This window comes from Thunnus maccoyii, chromosome 6, assembly GCF_910596095.1.
Source record: "Thunnus maccoyii chromosome 6, fThuMac1.1, whole genome shotgun sequence".
Classification (NCBI taxonomy): Eukaryota; Metazoa; Chordata; class Actinopteri; order Scombriformes; family Scombridae; genus Thunnus; species Thunnus maccoyii.
Window position 1 is genome coordinate 33,153,915 of NC_056538.1, and position 19,497 is coordinate 33,173,411.

General features: G+C 38.5%; 1 protein-coding gene across 8 annotated transcripts; it reads right to left on the reverse strand.

Moving 5' to 3' along the window:
• On the reverse strand, positions 1–17,528 carry esrrd (estrogen-related receptor delta). Of its 8 annotated transcripts, none has more exons than XM_042413988.1 (12): positions 16,549–17,528; positions 15,686–15,743; positions 15,337–15,393; positions 14,459–14,555; positions 11,430–11,556; positions 11,132–11,226; positions 8,433–8,748; positions 6,842–6,995; positions 5,389–5,505; positions 4,944–5,312; positions 3,623–3,895; positions 1–403 (listed from the first exon to the last, which is right to left on the reverse strand). In XM_042413988.1, the coding sequence occupies exons 4-12, from the start codon at positions 14,518–14,520 to the stop codon at positions 165–167; spliced, it is 1,752 nt and encodes a 583-aa protein (XP_042269922.1). In that variant the 5' UTR covers positions 14,521–14,555; positions 15,337–15,393; positions 15,686–15,743; positions 16,549–17,528; the 3' UTR covers positions 1–164. The 8 variants fall into 8 exon arrangements, with proteins under 8 accessions (XP_042269922.1, XP_042269927.1, XP_042269925.1 ...); XM_042413993.1 differs by lacking the exon at positions 16,549–17,528 and having other exon boundaries at positions 4,944–5,105; positions 5,199–5,312; positions 15,686–16,304; XM_042413991.1 differs by lacking the exon at positions 16,549–17,528 and having other exon boundaries at positions 11,430–11,593; positions 15,686–16,315.
• Positions 17,529–19,497: the final 1,969 nt, after the last annotated feature.

Consider the following 19,497-nt stretch of genomic DNA (forward strand, 5'->3'; position numbering starts at 1 on the left):
AATTCAAACTTTTTTAAGTTTCATCTGCAGCAAACTGCCAAAAAAAACCTCAAAACAATCCAGCAGTAAGTGTTTTTTTGTCATTATATCAGTCAGCGAGTTTGTTTTGAGTCACTGATAACAGTCTGTACTCTCGTGATGAAGCGTCAGCAGACAGGAAGTGTTCAGGCCTTGGCGTCGAGCATCTCCAGCAGCAGTTTGTGGAGGGGGACGCGGCGGTGGCGGTGTAGCCGCAGGAAGGCCTGCACGGCTCGGTCGGCGGTCTGCCGCAGCAGAGGGAGGCTCATCAGCAGCCGACCCGCCCGGTGCTGCTCCCTGCGGGACGACTCGTACTCCTGCAGCGCCTCGTGGAGCCCGTCCTGGAACCGCTGCACCGAGTCCGGACAGTCCACCGGCTCCGCGTCTGAGGGACGGACAGACAGGAAGTGAGCAGGTCTGTCATTTAACTTATTATATATGACATCATTAGATTATTAATAGTGAAGCATCAGTGTTAGAGCAGCATGTTACTGTTGTAGCTGCTGGAGGTGGAGCTAGTTTACACTACTTTATATACAGTTAGCTAGTTTAGTCCAGTGGTTCCCAACCTAGGGGTCGGGGCCCCTCCAAAGGGTCAGCAGATAAATCTGAGGGGTGGTGAGATGATTAATGGGAGAGGAAAGAAGAAAAAACAAAGTTCTGATACACAAATCTGTTTTTTGTCACCCCGATTGTTCCTGCACATGCTCAGTAGCGTCTGTCTTCCACAGAACTACTCTCCAGAGACTGAAAACATGATGCTGTTATTAGTGTTTGGAGCCGTTTCTAAACAAACTAACGTGACCAAACTCTTCATGATGAAGGAACATGTCAGCCAGTGCAGCGGTGAGACTCACTGACGTGTTTTTAATAAGATATATCAGCTTTGATACAAACACACGATACTTGTTAGTCGATCAGTTCAGTGTTGGTTTGGATCCAAACATGAAGACAAATATAGAAAATCACCAGACTCCTTTAAATGATGTGGTTTTTTTTGTAAAGTTTTAATCTGAAGAATAATCAGTAACTACGTCATATCTGTCAGATTAATGTAGTAAAAAGTACAATATTTGTCTCTTAAATGTAGAACAACAGAAGTATGAAGTGTAGAATAAAGATGAGATTAGAAACAACTGGTTTAATTTATACAATCTGTTGGATTAAAATAATTTATAATCACTATACAAATATAAATAACTGTTTTGAACTCACTATAATGTAGTATATATGTGTAATAATATAAAATTATTATATTTATAATATATATTATATTTAATATTACAGCTGTGTTTGGATATATTGTCATTAATTATCTGTTTATACAGCAGCAAACAGTTCACAGGAGGAGTTGTAGTTATTGATTAATACATTAATAATCACTTATATCTGCTGATAATGTCATAACTACAGCTGTCAGATAAACGTGATGAAGTAAAAAAGTACAATATATATTCTTCCTCAGTTGTATTGAAGTCCAGTAGTTGAGTAAATCTGCTCAGTTTCTGTGCTTTGACCTTTTAAATTCAACAATTAACGACTCATAACTGCAGTCAGCATGTGACGAACAGCGAGACAAAAGGACGACGTGAGACGGTCAAGTGGGAGACGGAAAAGGTCGAGGTCAGCCTGCGGGTATGTACGACACACACACACACACACACACACACACACACACATACAGCGTCCTCCAGCAGACAGTTAACACTTTATAGATCCAGAACTGAGTTTATCAATACAGTTTATTGATCTGAGGCTCAGACAGTGGGAGACAGGTCAGACTTCAGCTGCAAGGACCCACCGGTGTCCCATCATGCACTGCTTCAACAAGAGCGTTTCATACACTCATACACGGCCTGTCAAATGTTATTGATTAGCTGCTAACACGCTGCTGTCTATATACTGTTAGCATTGTTAGCATTGTTAGCATTGCCCACTGAAAACTACAGTCAGCAGCTGTTTGAGGAAATTACTGAGCCTTTTTTCTTTTATAAAATAAACTATATATGTGTGGACTGTTTTTAAAGAGGAACCAAGTCTTTATAATAATAAAAATATAGAACACCTGAATTATCCTTTTTAAGATTAATGAGCTCTAAAGGACGAGTTCACAGTTTATCAAGTGTCTTAAACCAACATTCTGGAGCCCAAATGAACATTAAAGCTGTTTTTTCTTGCTGTAATCATTCCTCCTGTTCATACTGACCATTAGAAGATCCCTTCATAATGACCTTACAATGGAAGTGATGGAGGACAAAATGTATTTAAAAGTTTATCTGAAGCTAATATGAAGCTTCAGCGTCCAAATGAGTCAAATCAAGTAAACATAGCACAAAAGTAAGGAAATTAGTATTTGGTAGATTATTTCTTTGTTGTAACAATGCTTCTTGGCAATAAATCTTATATTGTTGGAAAGCCTGTTTATTTCCCTTTTAAATGGTGCCACGTTTGTAAGGAACATGCATTTGTGGGATGAGCAGCAGAGCAGAGTATGCGGGTTACACCCATGAAAAATTTGCCAAATCTTCTCTGATTTGGGAAATAAACAGGCTTTCCAACAGTTTAAGATTTATTGCAGAGAAGCATCGTTACAACAAAGAAATAATCTACCAAACACATATTTCCTTACTTCTTGTGTTATGTTTAGATATCTTTCAACGTTACAGTCTTTTTAGTGTCAAAGTCCCTCTTTTTGTTACTATACTTCCACCTGCAGCTCAACAGGGAAACACTGTCCGAGGAAACACAAAGAGGGAATTTGATGCTAAAAAGACTGTAAATGTGTCAGATATCCACTTGATATGACTAACTCAGACTGATGAAGCTGAATAGAAGCTTCACATCAACTTTTAAATGACTGTGTGGACACACTGTGGATTTTGGCCTCCATCACTTCCATTGAAAGCACATTTGAAGGATCTTTTAATATCCAGTATGAACAGGAGGAATGATTACAGCGAGGAAAACCTCTGTCACTGTTACCATGGACACCTGACTGAACAAATGTGAATTTGTCCTCTAAGGTTTCTGTCTGTAATCAACAGACTCACGTAGTCGTTCACAAGGAAAAAAAAAAATCCATCCAAAGACGACTCAGCGCTGCTTTTTAACCCCCAAAAAATAGTTAGTGGAACTAATCAATACGGCTTCAGCTCCCAGCCTCTGATCAATACCAATAACCACTCCTCTGGGATCAATAAGTTCAGCCCCCCCTCTACTCCCCTCTAACCCCCCCCACTCCCCTCTAACCCCCCCAACTTCTCCTCTGTTGTAAGTGTAAATCAATATCAATGTTCATGCTGAAGCTGCTGTTTCTGTTTCTACACGTTCAAAGTACTTTCTGAGGTACTTATACTTCACTGTATGTCCATTTCATGATACTTTGTACTTTGTTCTCCATCATATTAATCTGACAGCTGGAGTCACTCTTCAGATTAAGAATTTACACACAAATATACGTATATTAAGCTGATAAAACTTGTGTACTTTTACTTAAATAGGACTGTAATGGAGTATTTTTATATTGTTGTATTGGTACTATTACTGAAGTGTGTGTGTGTGTGTGTGTGTGTGTGTGTGTGTGTGTGTGTGTGTGTGTTTGTACCGGAGTTAGCGAGCGCCATGGCCTTCAGCGTCACCACCTCCTCGGGGCTCAGGTTCATCGCCTGGTACCTGGACGTCAGGTGACGCAGCGCCTCGTACAGGTCGGCCAATCCGGCGGCTCGACACTGAGCCTCGTCCAGCTGCAGGTTCCTGGCGAACACAAGCTCCTCCCCCGCCGAGGCCTGCGAACGCCAGGCCACGCCCACCAGCAACGCCTCCATCCAGCCGCTCTGCAGCAGCGACATCTGGTCGACCAATGACAGCGCGGAGAAGCCTGAGAGAGGGGGCGGGGCAGAGCAGGTGTCACTCAAACATTTTAAATGTAAAGAAACTCTCTAAAATGTAAAAAACAGAAAATTTTAAATGTAGAAGCTTGAATTGATCTGTCTCATTGAAAAATATGAAAAAAAGGATGAAATGTAAATAATAATAAATAATAATAAGAGTATTTGAATACAATTACAACTGATTTTATAAGTTTAATTCTGAGTGAAGGAGATTTACTAAATTTGTTGTAAATTATGTGAAATTCTGCATCACCACAGTTTCATTAAGACGACAGATCATCAGTGTCTGAAAGTTGTTTCTGCACATGAAATAAATTGATTTTTTTACATCTGAAAAGCTTCTTCTACCATCGATCTTTTAATGAAATGTGATTTTTCCTGCTACTAGTCATTATTAAATGTTAAATAGGAAACTGGACATTAAAACGACAGATTTACTGTAAAATGCCAGTGTGAAAACAGTGTAATTTAAACTCCCTGAAATGTAAAAAACAGAAAATTTTAAATGTAAAAGCTTGAATTGAACTGTCTCATTGAAAAAATACGACAAAAAGGAAAAAATGTAAATAATTAAAGAGTATTTGAATACAATTACAACTGATTTTGTAAGCACTAAAGAAGAGAGGACTCTGCTGGAGCTGCACGACTTTATTTAAATTTGGGGGATTTTTGGTAAAACTTTAAACTCCTTTTGACCAGATTATACTGCAACTGTAAACACAAACGAGAGTCTACAGTCAAGATCAACATTTGTAAATGTTTTAAATGATCAATCAGATTATAATCAGTAACTGCACATAATGAATGTTGTCTTTACATCTTCATAATGCAGCTCACAGATCTGTCCAGCAGTCAGCAGTTTAACCAGCTGATCATCATCATCATCATCATCATCTTTTTCCTTTGTTGAACTAGTTAGTTAATGAGATGACAGCAGGGCAGTGAAGGCACCTGGTGATTAGAGCTCATAATGTAAAATATTATATTGTAATGTAAAAATCTCCCTTGCTGGGACTTCCTGCTTCCTGTCTGTACCTGGGATCTGTTTGGCCCAGCCAATCAGAACCAGCAGCTCGCGGTTCAGGAGGTCACAGAGGGTCAGCAGCGTCCGCAGGCTGCCGTCATTGGTCGAATCATCCTGACTGGCAGCCAGAGGGGCGGGCTCTGTCAGCAGCAGGTGGGAGATCACCTTGTTTCCTAAAAGACAGGAAACGATAGAACAATAAGACGTTAACGTTCGCATAAAGTTTTGATTTGAATGACGGCCTGAGCGAGAAAGTTTGAACTCACGGCTGCTGACGGGGTGAACGTGAGCGTACGGAGCTTTGGCGTATAAACCGAGTCCGGCCTCGACCCTCCTCTTGTACTTCTGCCGTCCTCCTCTGACTCGGTCCATTCGAACACCTGCGGAAACAGAGACGCTCAGCCACCGCCGCCGCCGCAAAGGCTCATGGGAAATGTGTGTGCGACGACGACGTACCTTCCCTCATCATCCCGGCCTGGAGACACTTCTGGAAGCGGCAGGCCTGACAGGCTTTCCTCCTCCGCTTGGTGATCTCACACTCGTTCATCACCGGACAGCTGTACTCGATGTTGCCTAGGTAACCACAAACAGGAAGTACATACAGGAGTTCAATCACTTCATATTTGAATTGATTATCAGAATAGTTGCAGGTTAATTTTCTGTTAACTGACTGATTGTTTCAGCTCTAGATGGTCCTTTCCTGGTTTTCTGTCTTGATTTTAATATTTTTAACTTGTTTTTAAAGCTCTTCATGGTCCTGCAGCAGCCTGCGAGTCTGTATAAACCTGTACGACCCCTCAACGTCCTCTGGAGTTCAGACATGACAGAGCCGGAGCGTCAGGAGGAGAACTCTTTTTATCAAAAAAGATTTTAAATGTCACGGCTGAATATTTAGCTGATCTCAACAACAACTCAACTCTCGTGAGATTTCAGAACGAGACTTCTCCTCGAGCGAGACTTGGTGAGACACAATAACAAACAGACCGGATCAAGGGAAAGGTAATCCATAATCTTTACAGATATGAATTATAATATCAATCTGAGCCTTTCAGTAGCAGGAACACTTTTAGTGGACGTACTCTGACAGACGTTATTGCCCTGAAGCGTTATGTTTCACTGCCTCGGCTGCAGCTTTCTCACTCAATAACGGACCAATTTCAGAAACTGTCCCCATTAATCACTTAGACACAGAAGACGAGTCAATACGGTTGAAAAATACTGAAGTTTCCCTTTAAGTTTCATGTTTTTATCGGACAGTTTGAGCCTCTGTGGACTTTTGGCTTCTTATATGTGCAGATTTCAACATAATTAAATAAAAGTGTGATGTTTATTACCTTTTTATTTATTGTAAATATTCTTTTGTCATTCATTCATACTGTCTGAGTTCATTAATATGTGGTAAAAAAAAAAAAAAAAAGGTTTTAAATTTGCATGTTTATATTTGTGGAAATGATATTTTGTAAATATTGTAGTTAAATGAATTAAATCTATTTATTTTTGCTGGTTTTCATCCTCTCAGTGTGATCGCTCCGTCACATCCTGTCTGTTCTCACAGAAATCTATAAAAACATGACAAGTGTTTATTGGGGTTTAACCTTCAGAGTCGAGTTAACTGGATATTGATCAAAACGGACTAAAAGCTTCTCAGATTTATCTTGTAATGAGTATTTTTTTTTACATCGTCGTATTGATGGTTTTACTGAAATGATTCTTTTCTTCTAAACAGTGTAATGACCTTAATGTGATGTCATCTAATCAATCAATCAATCGTCTGAACTGTGTGAACGCAGCTGAAAAGTGAGAGACGAGCAGCTGATGTGAGAGCTGATGACTTCACACGCTAATCAATGCGGCGAGCGCTGCCGTATTGATTAATCCACATCGTTAACGATCGTACCGCTCGGCTCACCTTGTATGGTCCTCTTGAAGAACGCCTTGCAGGCCTCGCAGGACGCCACGCCGTAGTGATAACCGGACGCAAAGTCTCCACAAACCAGGCAGAGACGCTTCGGCCCCACGGGACCCAGAGGTGTCAGGTAGTCGCCTCGCAGGATGGAGTCGACCTGCGGACAGAAAACACAGTGATGATGATGTCACAGCCGCCGTTTGAACCGTCATCACCTGCAGAGGATGAAAATCAACAGCAGCAGACACACATATACCATTTATAAACACTTGATGCATTATTAAGAAGTAAAAACATTTATAATTGCAGATTTGATGCCTATTTTAAGAGGGGGGGGGCGTCTTCTTGATTAATTTGCTTGATTTTTCCACAACCTGGCAACCCCAATACTTCCTCTTCTTATTCAGGGATTATAACTGATTCATAACTGATTTATTATCCATTAATAAAGCCATTTATAAAATGTGACTTATCAGAAAGAGAATCAACATATATAAAAGTCGGGTTTTCATCTAAATGTGGCGCAAATTTTAACCGAATTTCAAGATTTTCAGCAAAAGAAAAGTTCAGTGAATATTTGGAGTTGTTTACATTTTATACTAACTTTTAGGACATTTTACAGAAATAGGTTAGAGATGATAAGAAGAAAGGAGAAAAGGTGTTGAGTTGGTTTATATTTGGCTTCATATGTAGCTCTTAACTGACAGAGATGATATATTAGTGTCTATAATGAATGAGCTTCTATCAACAGTGTCAGTAAAACTTTATTTTTTTACTTTCCTTCTTATTTCCAGAACTTTTTTAACCTATTTCCTAAAAATAGCTGCTGTTACTGTTCATTGTGTCATTTGGTAGTTTATGGGAGATACACTCGTTATTGACTTTTTAATAAAGAGTCACACAAAACTACACACTGAAAACTATTTTCTGTCAGTTAAAGAACTGTTAAGAGTCTAATTTATTAAACCAAACATATTGAGTCGACACTTATCAACTAAACCAACTTATCACTTTTTTTTTTCATTTTTCCTTGTATTTTGTACAATTTTGTCCTAAAAGTTAACCGTTAAATACCAGCAAACTACACAGGAAATGTCCAGGAAATCAGTGTAAAATTAAAGGAACTGTAAAATAAAGCAAAAAACATGTTTATACAGTATGTAGTTAGATGTTCATGTTGGGAAGAATCTCTTTGTTAAAACTGTTAAAACTGAGAAAGAGAATCAACATATATAAAAGTCGGGTTTCCATCTAAATGTGGCGCAAATTTTAACCGAATTTCAAGATTATCAGCAAAAGAAAAGTTTAGTGAATATTTGGAGTTGTTTCATCAAGATAAACTTCATGTACGTCATCATTTAATCAATAAATCTGTTTACATTTTGTCCCAATTTGCTTTTATTGATACTTTTCCATCTCAGCCAGCTGTAAAAACCTTTTTATGATATTTCCACTTGGATTTTTTTATGCACAAATTGAAAATATAAATAAAAACAGCTACAGATATGAGCAGCAAGAATGTTTTAAATTAAACACTTAAACTGAAACTTTAACTTCTGTAAAGAAACAAAAAGTTTAAAAAAGATTTTTTCACCTGAGCTGAAAACGAATCCGACACCGAAAAACAGGTGGAAGCATCCGACACCGCAGCGCTGCCGCTGCCGCTTCCTCCGCTGGAACTAGATCCTGTCGGGGAGTCGGGCTCCGGGGGTCCGCAGAGGAGGCTGTAGGAGGAAGAGGAGGAGGCCGGACTGGGGAGGAGGAAGGCCGGGTGAGAGGGGCTGAGAGCCGGTGTGGCGTCCAGCGGGAAGCAGGGACTGAGAGGGGAGGAGTGGAGGAAGGAGGCAGGAGAGCGAGCTTCATCAGCCGGGGAAGGGGAGGAAGAGGAGGAAGAGGAGGAGTCCAGGGGGCTGAAGAGAGGAAGAAAAGTGTCGGATTAAACAGCTGCAGTGATGAGCATCAAACCACTGAAACAATCAATAAAAAACATCACAGATGTGTCTCTACAAAGCCTTCACAGTCGACCTTTTCACAGGTGGTTTTATGTTTGTTACAGGGTCATCGTGTCTATACTTCAACAAAATGTTTAATAAAACCATCTTATGGAGGTCTGCAGTTAGATATCGATCCTGACTTTGACTGGGAAGATATCTGGAGACTAAAACAGCAGCCTAAAAGTTAAAAAAACATCTTTACGTGTTATTTATTATAAGTTAAATCTTTAAAAAGGACTGTGTGGGTGTTTGATTGACAGTGACTGAGTCCCGCCTTCTGTAAACCAGGTGGAAGAAAACAGAGAAAATACATAAAAACACAGAAATCTCTCCTGTGAAACAATTAAAACTGTTGTAACTTCCTGAAAGTCTTCATGCAGTCACTCTGGTTGATTGAAAAGATCATCATTAAAGGTTTTTACATGTGTGTCTCTGTTCTGTTTGTTCTCAGATGGATTATAATGGATGTAAACAACACTTTTAAAAGTATTTAAAAAAAATCAACTTTCTAAATGTTTCTTGAGGAAGGAAATAAATTCAACATATTAGTTGGAGCTCGAGGATTCATGAGGAGTTTTGTGTGAAAACAGAATGTAAACAGAAACCTTTAAAGCTTTATTTTACATTTTATACTAATTTCCTGGGAATTTCCTGTGTATTTTCGGGTAGATAAGGGTTAAATTTTTAGGATATTTTACAGAAATAGTGGTACAAGTGTTAATAATAGAAATGATAAGAAGAAAGGGAAAAGGTGTTGAGTTGCTTAATTTGTAAAATTCCTTAATAAATTAGATTCTTAACAGTTCTTTAACTGACAGAAATGATATATATAATGATTGAGCTTCTATCAACAGTGTCAGTAAAACTTTATTTTTTTACTTTCCTTCTTATTTTCAGAACTTTTTTAACCATTTCCTAAAAATAGCCGCTGTTACTGTTCATTGTGTAATTTGGTAATATATGGGAGATACACTCGTCATTGAGTTTTTAATAAAGAGTCAAATATGTAGTTTGACAGACAAAACTACACACTAAAAACTATTTTCAGTTAAAGAACTGTTAAGAGTCTAATTTATTAATCGAAATATAAGATAAGTCGGCACTTATCAATTAAACCAACCACTTTTTTCAATTTTTCCTTGTATTTTGTACCATTTTGCACCTTTCAGTAAAAGTTAACTGTTAAATACCAGCAAACTACACAGGAAATATCCAGGAAATCAGTGTAAAATTAAAGGAAAACTAAAATAAAGCTTTAAGTGTTGAAATATATGCAGACTGTGAGTGTAAAAGGTTCCTGCTACAGACTATAAATCTATAAATATGATTTCTGTTTTTAACATTGTATTTATTCTGTTTTGAATTTATGTCAAACATAATCAAAAGAAAACAAGAAAATAAATTAAAAAACACAAAAAACAAGATGTATTCACACACGCATACATAATATACGTATGTATACACACATAAATGTAAAGTTGCATCTAAGAAAAGCAAAAAACATGTTTATACAGTATGTAGTTAGATGTTCATGTTGGGAAGAATCTCTATGTTAAAACTGTTAAAACTACAGTGAAAGTACTATTGAGATACTGTTACTACACTATTAATTATAGCACAACAGCCTGCAGCTCATATTATCATCACAGACACATCGAATCAGCATTTATGTCAAATGATAAGTAACAACAACCTGCAGTAAAGAGATTTACATTTACAATTTACAATCATTTCATGTTTTTTATAGTTCAGTTTTTACATTTTTATAATTTTTCTTTATCTCAACTTGAATACATTTTTGTTATTGTTGTTATATGTGATGTTTTCAGCTGTAAAATGTAAACATCTTACACACAATTCTTTAAGAATCATATTTAAGGGATTCTTATCTAAAATATCTGCTGATATATCATAATTAGATGTTTTAAACTGATAAATATTAATACTGGTATCAGCCTAAAACGCTGCAGCATCACACAGGTTCTAATTAAAACAAAAAGTACTACATGTAAAACTGAAATTTGTATTTGTAACATGTTTTAAAACTACTTCTATTACATTTACTGCAGTCCAGTACTTCAGGAGAATTCTGAGGTATTTACATTTTACTGTATTTCAATTTTTCCTTTGATTCCTTTGATTTCGGGGAAAATGTTACACTTTTACTGCACTACATTCATCTGACAGCTGCAGTTACTTTTCAGATTAATATTGGACATCAATGTGTCATATTAATATGTCATATTAATGTAATATGTCATATTAATGTGTGAGAAAAGAAGTTGTTGTCGTGTCTCACCGCTGTGGTTTGAGGAAGTGATGGAAGTCGTCTGTCAGACAGAAGTCCTTCAGCTCCATCCTGATCCTGATCCCTGACTGCACCGCCTCCCAAATCTGACAAATCCAACAAAATAATAATAATAATAAAAAAAAACTGCTTCACTTGCTCTACTTTCAGTCTGTGAAAAAGGAAATTTCTGATGATGCTTTCAAGTCCAACGCAAAAAGCAGGAAATACTGGAACTGAAAAGTTTCCCGAACCTCTGAGCTGTTTCCTGCAGGGAAGGAAGCGGGAACGACGGACGGATGAGACTTACAGACACATCTGAGGCTCCGAGGTGTCGGCGGTGATATTTATCTGCGTCTCCTGTCATCACAGAGGAGGGCAGGGAGGGGGGGGGCGGGGCCTGGAGGATCAGCCAATGAGCTTGCAGCATCACCAGTCTAAACAGGGGATTGACTTCTTCTTCTTCTATCATCTCTATTGATTTGGACAGTGACAGATGTAGGCCACGGCAGCCTGAAGCTCCTCTCTGCAGCTTGGAAACATTTTCTCCTCTCACTTAGTTCATAACTTCATTATTTAGTTCATAACTTCATTATTTAGTTCATAACTTCATTATTTAGTTAATTACTTCATTATTTAGTTCATTATTTAGTGGTTATTCCCTTTTTATGTCCATGTCACGTTAAATATTTGGTTAAACTATTTCACACAACTAATATACATTATATAATATATAGTAGAGCTGCAATAATTAGTTAATTAGTTATTTTTTAAACAAAAATGCCAAATATTTCCTGGTCCCAGCTTCTTAAATGTAATTATTTAATACATATGAAGATGCTCTTTCACTGGAGGAAATATTAACGGGCATTTTGCTATTAACTAAGATTTTATTGACAAAACAATTAATTAAGAAAATAATTGGCAAGTTAATTGTTAATGAAAATAATTGTTAGTTGCAGCCATAACATATATGACATATTAATATATTAATATTGAGTCCGATCTGATACTTATATTTACCTAAAAGACATTTCTGCACGGTGCAAAGTCAAGCTGCAAGATATAACTTAATCCATCCCATAATAAGTTTTTAGTTAAGCAAACATGCTCAGTATACATTCATCTGCTGAAGAGAGAAAGTTTGAAGTCGTATAATAAAACCAGGTTGAGTTTGAGTTCCTTCATATTCTTTTTAAAACATTACTATTTGCAGGAAAAGATAATTATAAATAAAAGCAGAGTCAAAAGCTCAGACGTAAATAAATAAATGGGACATTATCAAAAACTTGGGATACAGAACTATGATTATTTCTATATCATTATAAATTAATATTTTATTAATTAATAATTAATAATTAATTATTCAGTTAGTTCCTTCTATAGAATGATGTATTTAATTTAAATTTGCTGTATAAGTGATTATTTTTGTACCACAACTACATATAACGCTTGACATGTGTGTATGTTTGTATATATGTGGAATGTTTGTTGTTTTTGTTTGTGGTGTAAGTTTTGTTTTGTTTTGTTTTGTTTTGTTTTTTCTCTGTGGATGTGAGTATTAAATATGTGTTTTATGTTTGCATATAATAAAAAAAACGACAGATGGAACGACGGATACAGGAAGTGGCAACACGTGGCGACCAAACGCCCAGGAAGTGCGCCGGGCTTTGATTATCTACATGACACACCCACTTGGTTGGGTTCAGGTGTTAGCAGTGGGATGTTGGGGGGGGGGGGGGGGGGGGGGGGGGTCGTCCTGTAGTAAAGTAGGTGTGTCATGCAGATTGAACCTTCTCAATACCAAACACGCCAAGTTCAGACTTGCGTACTTCCTAGTTTGGACTTGGTTAGTTGTCGGGAATATAAACTTCCGAGGACGAGAGGACGCAGTACGATCACTCTACAACAGCAGCAGCTCAGCTTCAACACACCTGCATGACTGTTAACAATCTCAAAGCTCCACTAACACAAAGAAACAACCTCACTGCCAGAGAGACGCAGTAAATGATGTTATTCAGGGTCCGGGGATGTAAACGTGGTGATATCTGCTGTTCTGTCCAGTAAAAACATGAAGCTTCACTTTACATTCAAACTAATGTTGCAGCTACAACTAGTTAGATTTCATCTGTGAGACCAACATTTATCCTCCAGAAGGATTTATATCATATATCATAACGCTGCAGAGACATTAAAGCCAAAAAAGCTGCACAGATCAGTTCATGGATCATGTTCTTCCTCAGGATGACCACATGTTGACCAGCTGATCATCTCAGGAGGAGTCCAGCTGCTCGGCCAACTGCTCCCAAAACTTTGTCTAAACTGACCACATGGTGGGAATCTACATGTTCAACTTAATAAAGTGACATATTAACAGTCCTACAGCAAAGATTACAGCAGCTTTTAGCCTGGCTCAAAATCTCCATCATCGCTGCCGACCAATACTGTAACTCCATCACTCAGTCAGTCACTCAGTCACAGACACTGAGGTTTATAGAGCAGTCCAGCCACCTCCTCCTCTCTCATTAAAAATCCAGAATCTGTGAATATTGTCGGTTTCTAAAGTTTTCCTGTTGGACACCAGATGTTTCCTCCTTCACTATTAAGTTCATTCTCAGTGTTTGAGCTCTGGAGGCTTCAACTTTCACACCTGTGTAAGATGAATACTGGATCACGATTGGCCCCAAACTAGTTGTGATGTCATAAATCCTGCAGGTACGTCCAGGTGTTAAACTGAGATTTAAGGTGAATTCAGAGAAACTTTCAAAAAAAAAAACTTGTGTGTGCATGTACAACATTCTGCACAGAGAAGAGAACAACTTCCGAGTGAAGGAACAAGAAGAAAAACATGTTTTAGAGGGGAGGTTTGTACCTGAAAGCATCATTTATGACAAAAGAAAAGAAAAGAGACGAGGATGAGGTGTTTTAGTTTGGACAGAGGGCTGAAATCCAGAGTGGAAGTGAAATATACTCTGCTCAGTGTGTGTTTACAGTCACATAGAAACCTCAGTGATACATCCAGTCTGTTGTTTTTGCATTTTGTGTGTGTGTGGTCTGTCATAGGCTACTTCTGGGGACACATTTCGGGGAAAAAGCTGATTTTGGGGTCAGTGGTTAAAGTTAGAATAAGTCTCCAGGAAATGAATGTAAGTCTATGTAACGTCCCCAAAAGTGACCATGATCTGATATTTGTGTGTGTGTGTGTGTGTGTGTGAGTGTGTGTATGTGTGTGTGTGTGTGTGTGTGTGTGTGAGTGTGTGTGTGTGTGTGTGTGTGTGTGAGTGTGTGTGTGTGTGTGTGAGTGTGTGTGTGTGTGTGTGTGTGTGTGTGTGTATTCACATCAAACACACGGAGCTTCCAGGATGTTTATAACCAACAGAGAAGAAGAGTCGAGTCGACATCAGAGATCTGCTGACGTCACACCATCAGCCCCTTGCTGTCCTCAAACAAAACAAAAACAAAAACACTCCATCAGATGATCAATCTGAAACTGTCAGTTAATTCATTGATTGATTAGTTAAATAATTAATCATTTCTTTAAGAATCAGTCTCTGGTGTTAGTTTCTCCAGTGTGACTGTTTTATATCCTTATAAAGTGAAAATCATTCATCGGACAAAATATGGAAACTGTGAGAAACATTTTGCAACATTTTCTGACACTTTAAAGACAACAGATTGATCAGTTAATCAAGAAAATGATCTGGAGAAATCAAAACATGTGTTAGTTGTAGCTCTCCACCGGGCTGATCAGTGTGGGTGTTGTTGTTTATGTTTTATGATCCTCCTGTTTACACACGACAAACAAAAGTGATGCATTAACGTCTTCAACTGGTCCAGAATTCTAACAGTCATCAGCATTTACTTCACGGATAGTTTAACATTTATCTCTTACATTTAAAGCACAAATTGCAAAAGTCACAGAATATAAAACATCCTTTGAGTCTGGAAGTGTCTCAGATCCTTTAATCAGCTGTTTTTTACTGTTTCCAGCTGTGATTTAAACCATCAACATCTGTGTCAACCTTTAAAGAATGACTGTATGTGTGTATATGTATGTACTATATCTACTGTATATACATAGAGTCACAGTCCAGTGTGAACAGAGGAAACATCAGTGTGCAGATTGAAATATAAATGATAAATATTGAAGGTTTGTGTTCAGGACACCGTCACAGAGAGAGAGAGAGAGAGAGAGAGAGGAGGATTAACACACAAACCTGTTTGGTTCTCACATCTTGCTGTGTCAGAAAGTGCTTCAGTGCTGCTTCAGCATCCTAAACACACACACACACACACACACACACACACACACACACACACACACACACACACACACACACACACACACACAAACACAGAGTCCTAATCTTGGCCTCAGACGTACAGGCCGCTCAGATCAGTCTCACCTACATTTGCTGTTTCATAAGAGCTGCAGAAGTAAAGCCTGTCTGTCTGATATTACATATCTGTCTATGTATAGAACACCTTCTACCAACCAAAACACACACACACACACACACACACACACACACACACACACTGTAGGGACTACACATCCCATCAGACCTGAGGACACCTCAGTGGTCTCGTCATGGATGGATGAAGCTGCCGCCACAGTACGAACCTGTAAAGAAGCAGAGAACAGATGAACGGGATTAAATGTGTCTCACTTGTTTTAAGACATTTTATGTATTTTATTTGATGCAGATTTTATATCAAACTGCTGCTGAGCTGAATGTTCTCGCTGCTACTGGAGGTTCATTACTGTTGTTTCATGATTATTGAACAAAATCTCACAAGAATCAAACAAAAACAATAAATTGAAAAATTTACAATGAAACTATACACGAGTGAAACATTAGATGAACATATTCTCCACTCTTCTTCTTCTCTGTCTGACACTTTAATCAGTTTCAGTAAGAGAAGAAGAGTTGATAATTAAAATAAATAATTGAAGTCGTAAGACTGGTTGTATATAGAGATGAAATGTGTCTTGTGTTGTGTAGCAGGATGAATGACATGTTATCACTTCATGCAAAGATCTGATTGGCTGAATGGAAATAAGGACTCCAGCTACAAACTAATATAAAACTAGGGGCCTCCATCATTAAATCAATTAATTTAAAATATAAATTTCTCCCTTTTGCTTCTGATTTTTTCTCAAAGGAGAAAACAGGAAGTGATTTACAGAGCAGACATGTTGCTGTAGCAGCTGGACTTATAGAAATATAATAAAAGTCCTGACGTGTGTAGTATTCATGTCATGTCAGAAATCCTCCAGCAGATCATTGCATTATGAAGAAAACCTTCTATTTGTTTCATGTCTTTTGAAGCCTGTTTATCAGTGAAGCAGTAAAACCATCCTGGAGTGCAGCGAGAGTGAAATCCCTCTCTGAACCGGACCTGAGTTCACACGCTGACCCACTCACCTCCATCACTCAGATCTGGGTCACGGCCTTCTCTGAGTCAACGCTGGATTCACCTCACAGCGGCTCGGCTCTCTGCGGGACAACTGAAAAAACTCCACTACCTGATCCGACATCTGCAGCCGGTTCAAAACGCTGTGAAGGTTTTGCAGCGTCTCTAAAAGTATCTGAAGACACCAGATTGCTCCTTCACACGCTAAAGATACCCAGCGTGGTTTTAGTCGTTACTGCGTCTCGTAGACCAGCAGGTGAACTTGTATGTCAAAGGTTTTCCTGCAGCTGCTGAGGGGGACTCAGCTAATCAAAATAGACTAAACAGAAAATAGAAGCTGTGATTTGATTATTTATCCTCATATTTGTGTTAAGGAGGAAAATAAGTGAGTTGATAAGTCAAGCAGGATTACAGATCCTACTTATCCATGTACTGTACGCATCCGTTTAATACTTTATATCCTCCAAGAAGCCTAAAGGTTTATGGAAAGGTTCATCATTTCTCTAATCCATCTTCATCAAACAACAGTCTACTGGACCTGTGAGCTCCCAGCAAGACTATAAAACCTCCAGGCAGAAGTACATAGTAACAATAGAAGATGCACAATAATAGTAATACTAGGACAATAGAATGCACAGGAGTAAAATAATGATAAAAAGCTTTCACACAGAAAAAAGACGAGTTTTAAAAGAAGCTAGAGACCTAGTGTGTCTGAGGCTCTGACAGCAGAAGCCCAACCACCCTTTGTCACAAGCTGTGACCTGGGAATGACCAACAGGGCTCCACCTGCAGATCTTCAGGGTTGAGGGGGCACATACCAGTTCAGTAGTGCAGATATGTAACTGGGAGAAAGGCCGTTTAACGCCTTAAAGGTAAATTTTAAAATCAATACGAAGGCTAACTGTAAGGCTAACTATACAGCAACAAAAAGTCATCTCAGGGCACTTTTCACATAGAGCAGGTCAAGACCGTACTCTTTAATTTACAGAGACCCAACATTTCCTGCATGAGCAGCACTTGGTAACAGCGTTGAGGAAAAACTCCCCTTTAACAGGTAGAAACCTCAAGCAGAACCCGGCTCTTGGTGCGCGGCCACAAAACACATACAACTCATACGCAGCATAAAGAACTCAGCTTTCATTACTGGAGTTAATAAACAAAACAGAAGAGCAACATATGAACTGAAGTCTGGAATAAGAAAAGTAAAATCAAATTGACACTGAAGCCATCAGGAATAAACTCAAAATTAAAGCTGCGAGCAGCGTTGGTCGGGACCTCGCACTCTGGCCCGTCAGGATCAGATCATTTTGCTTTTTAAAAATCAGGGATATTTATAACAAGTGTGGTGTGCTTTTATTTTGAAAGTTTGATTGACATGTGTACTGTCAGGTGTGTAGAGACAATAAGTAACTGCAGCAGGACACAGAAAAATACTCATATATTTGAATGGAGAGTGTGAGCGAATCCACACCTTTTTGAACATTTACTGCTTCCACATAGTTTTAGATACAAACTTCATTTGAACTTTAAATGAGTCATGAGACTTTGACCTACAAATCTTGAATTTACATGTGTTTTCTATCTTTTATTGTTTTTGAGATATTAGAGTGTGAGTTTTAAAGTCTTTTCTTGCTCCTCCTGTGATTTTATAATGAGTGTGTATTGCGGAATGTTTCACAGCACTGAGGGAGTGACATCACCAGGAGCAGTTGGAGAGGAGGATTTTAGATTACGCTTCTTGTGAAATCTCCTCATAAATCCCATGAGTTTGGCCAAATCTAACATTAAAAATCATATTTTAGTAGGAAATTTCATTGCGATTCTATTGATACAGGTTTGAAAGTGGTCAGACTTATAGTTTAGACATCAGAAGCCTCTGTTTGACACAAAGTTCATGGCCATAGATTGCCTCCCCATTGTTTTACATTGTAAGGGTGATGTGGCACTGCAACTTTCAGGGCTTATTAAATCCAAACCGTTCAAGTTATTACAAAGTTTTTAACAACTTTTTTTCAGCATAGTGTCATAAGACACCTATTAAAGTTTGAAGCCGATACCATTAACGCCCTCGGAGGTGTTTGTTCGGGGTCCAAAATTGGGTCAAAGTCTTATTTTGAAATTGAGATCGCAGACTTCCTGTTGGATTTAGGTCAGGGGTTTCAGCATATGATTTGTAGGTTTTGATGAGATGAATAATTGAGTTTTGGTTTGATCTCTCTACGACATTCCTACGGGCCGTGGCGGCCATTTTAGTTACATAGGTGGCGCTAGAGAGCACATTTTGGCACTTTAGGGGTTAATTTTTACATCTTATCAAATTTTTCACCAGACCTGATGTGTGTGCCAAATTTTGTGATTTTTGAACATGTTTAGGGGGTCAAATTTAGGGTTTAAGTGGCGTAATAAGAAAGAAAGAAAGAAAGAAACAAACAAACAAACAAACAAACAAACAAACAAGAAAAACAATAGGGTCCTCGCCCTTATTGAGAATCTTACAAAGTATTCCTGTTTTATTGTTGCTACAGGGGTGGATTAAATTGTATTTAGCAGCATGTTTGGGTCTGTTTTTATGTTTATTTGTAGATATAAACAGATGAATTCTTTGTGTTTATGGTCAGAATTTGAGAGAATAGTGGAGGAAGTTGTAGTTCACACTCCTCAGGACGCTGGAACGAGCTGCTGTTTGTTTGAGTGCAGTGTGTGTGCGTGTGTGCGTGTGTGTGTGTGTGTGTGTGTGTGTGTGTGTGTGTGTCTATAAACAGTGCTGGCCGTTCTTTCTGTGAAAGTGAAAGCTGATATTCCGCTGGCTCACAGGTTCAGCCTCAGTACTCGGTGAACTCTGTAATCCCATTAATGCTGCCTGAGGGTGATAGAGTGTGTGTGTGTGTGTGTGTGTGTGTGTGTGTGTGTGTGTGTGGACAGATTGGCCTACAATGTAAAGTGGCTTAGAGGCCTGGATC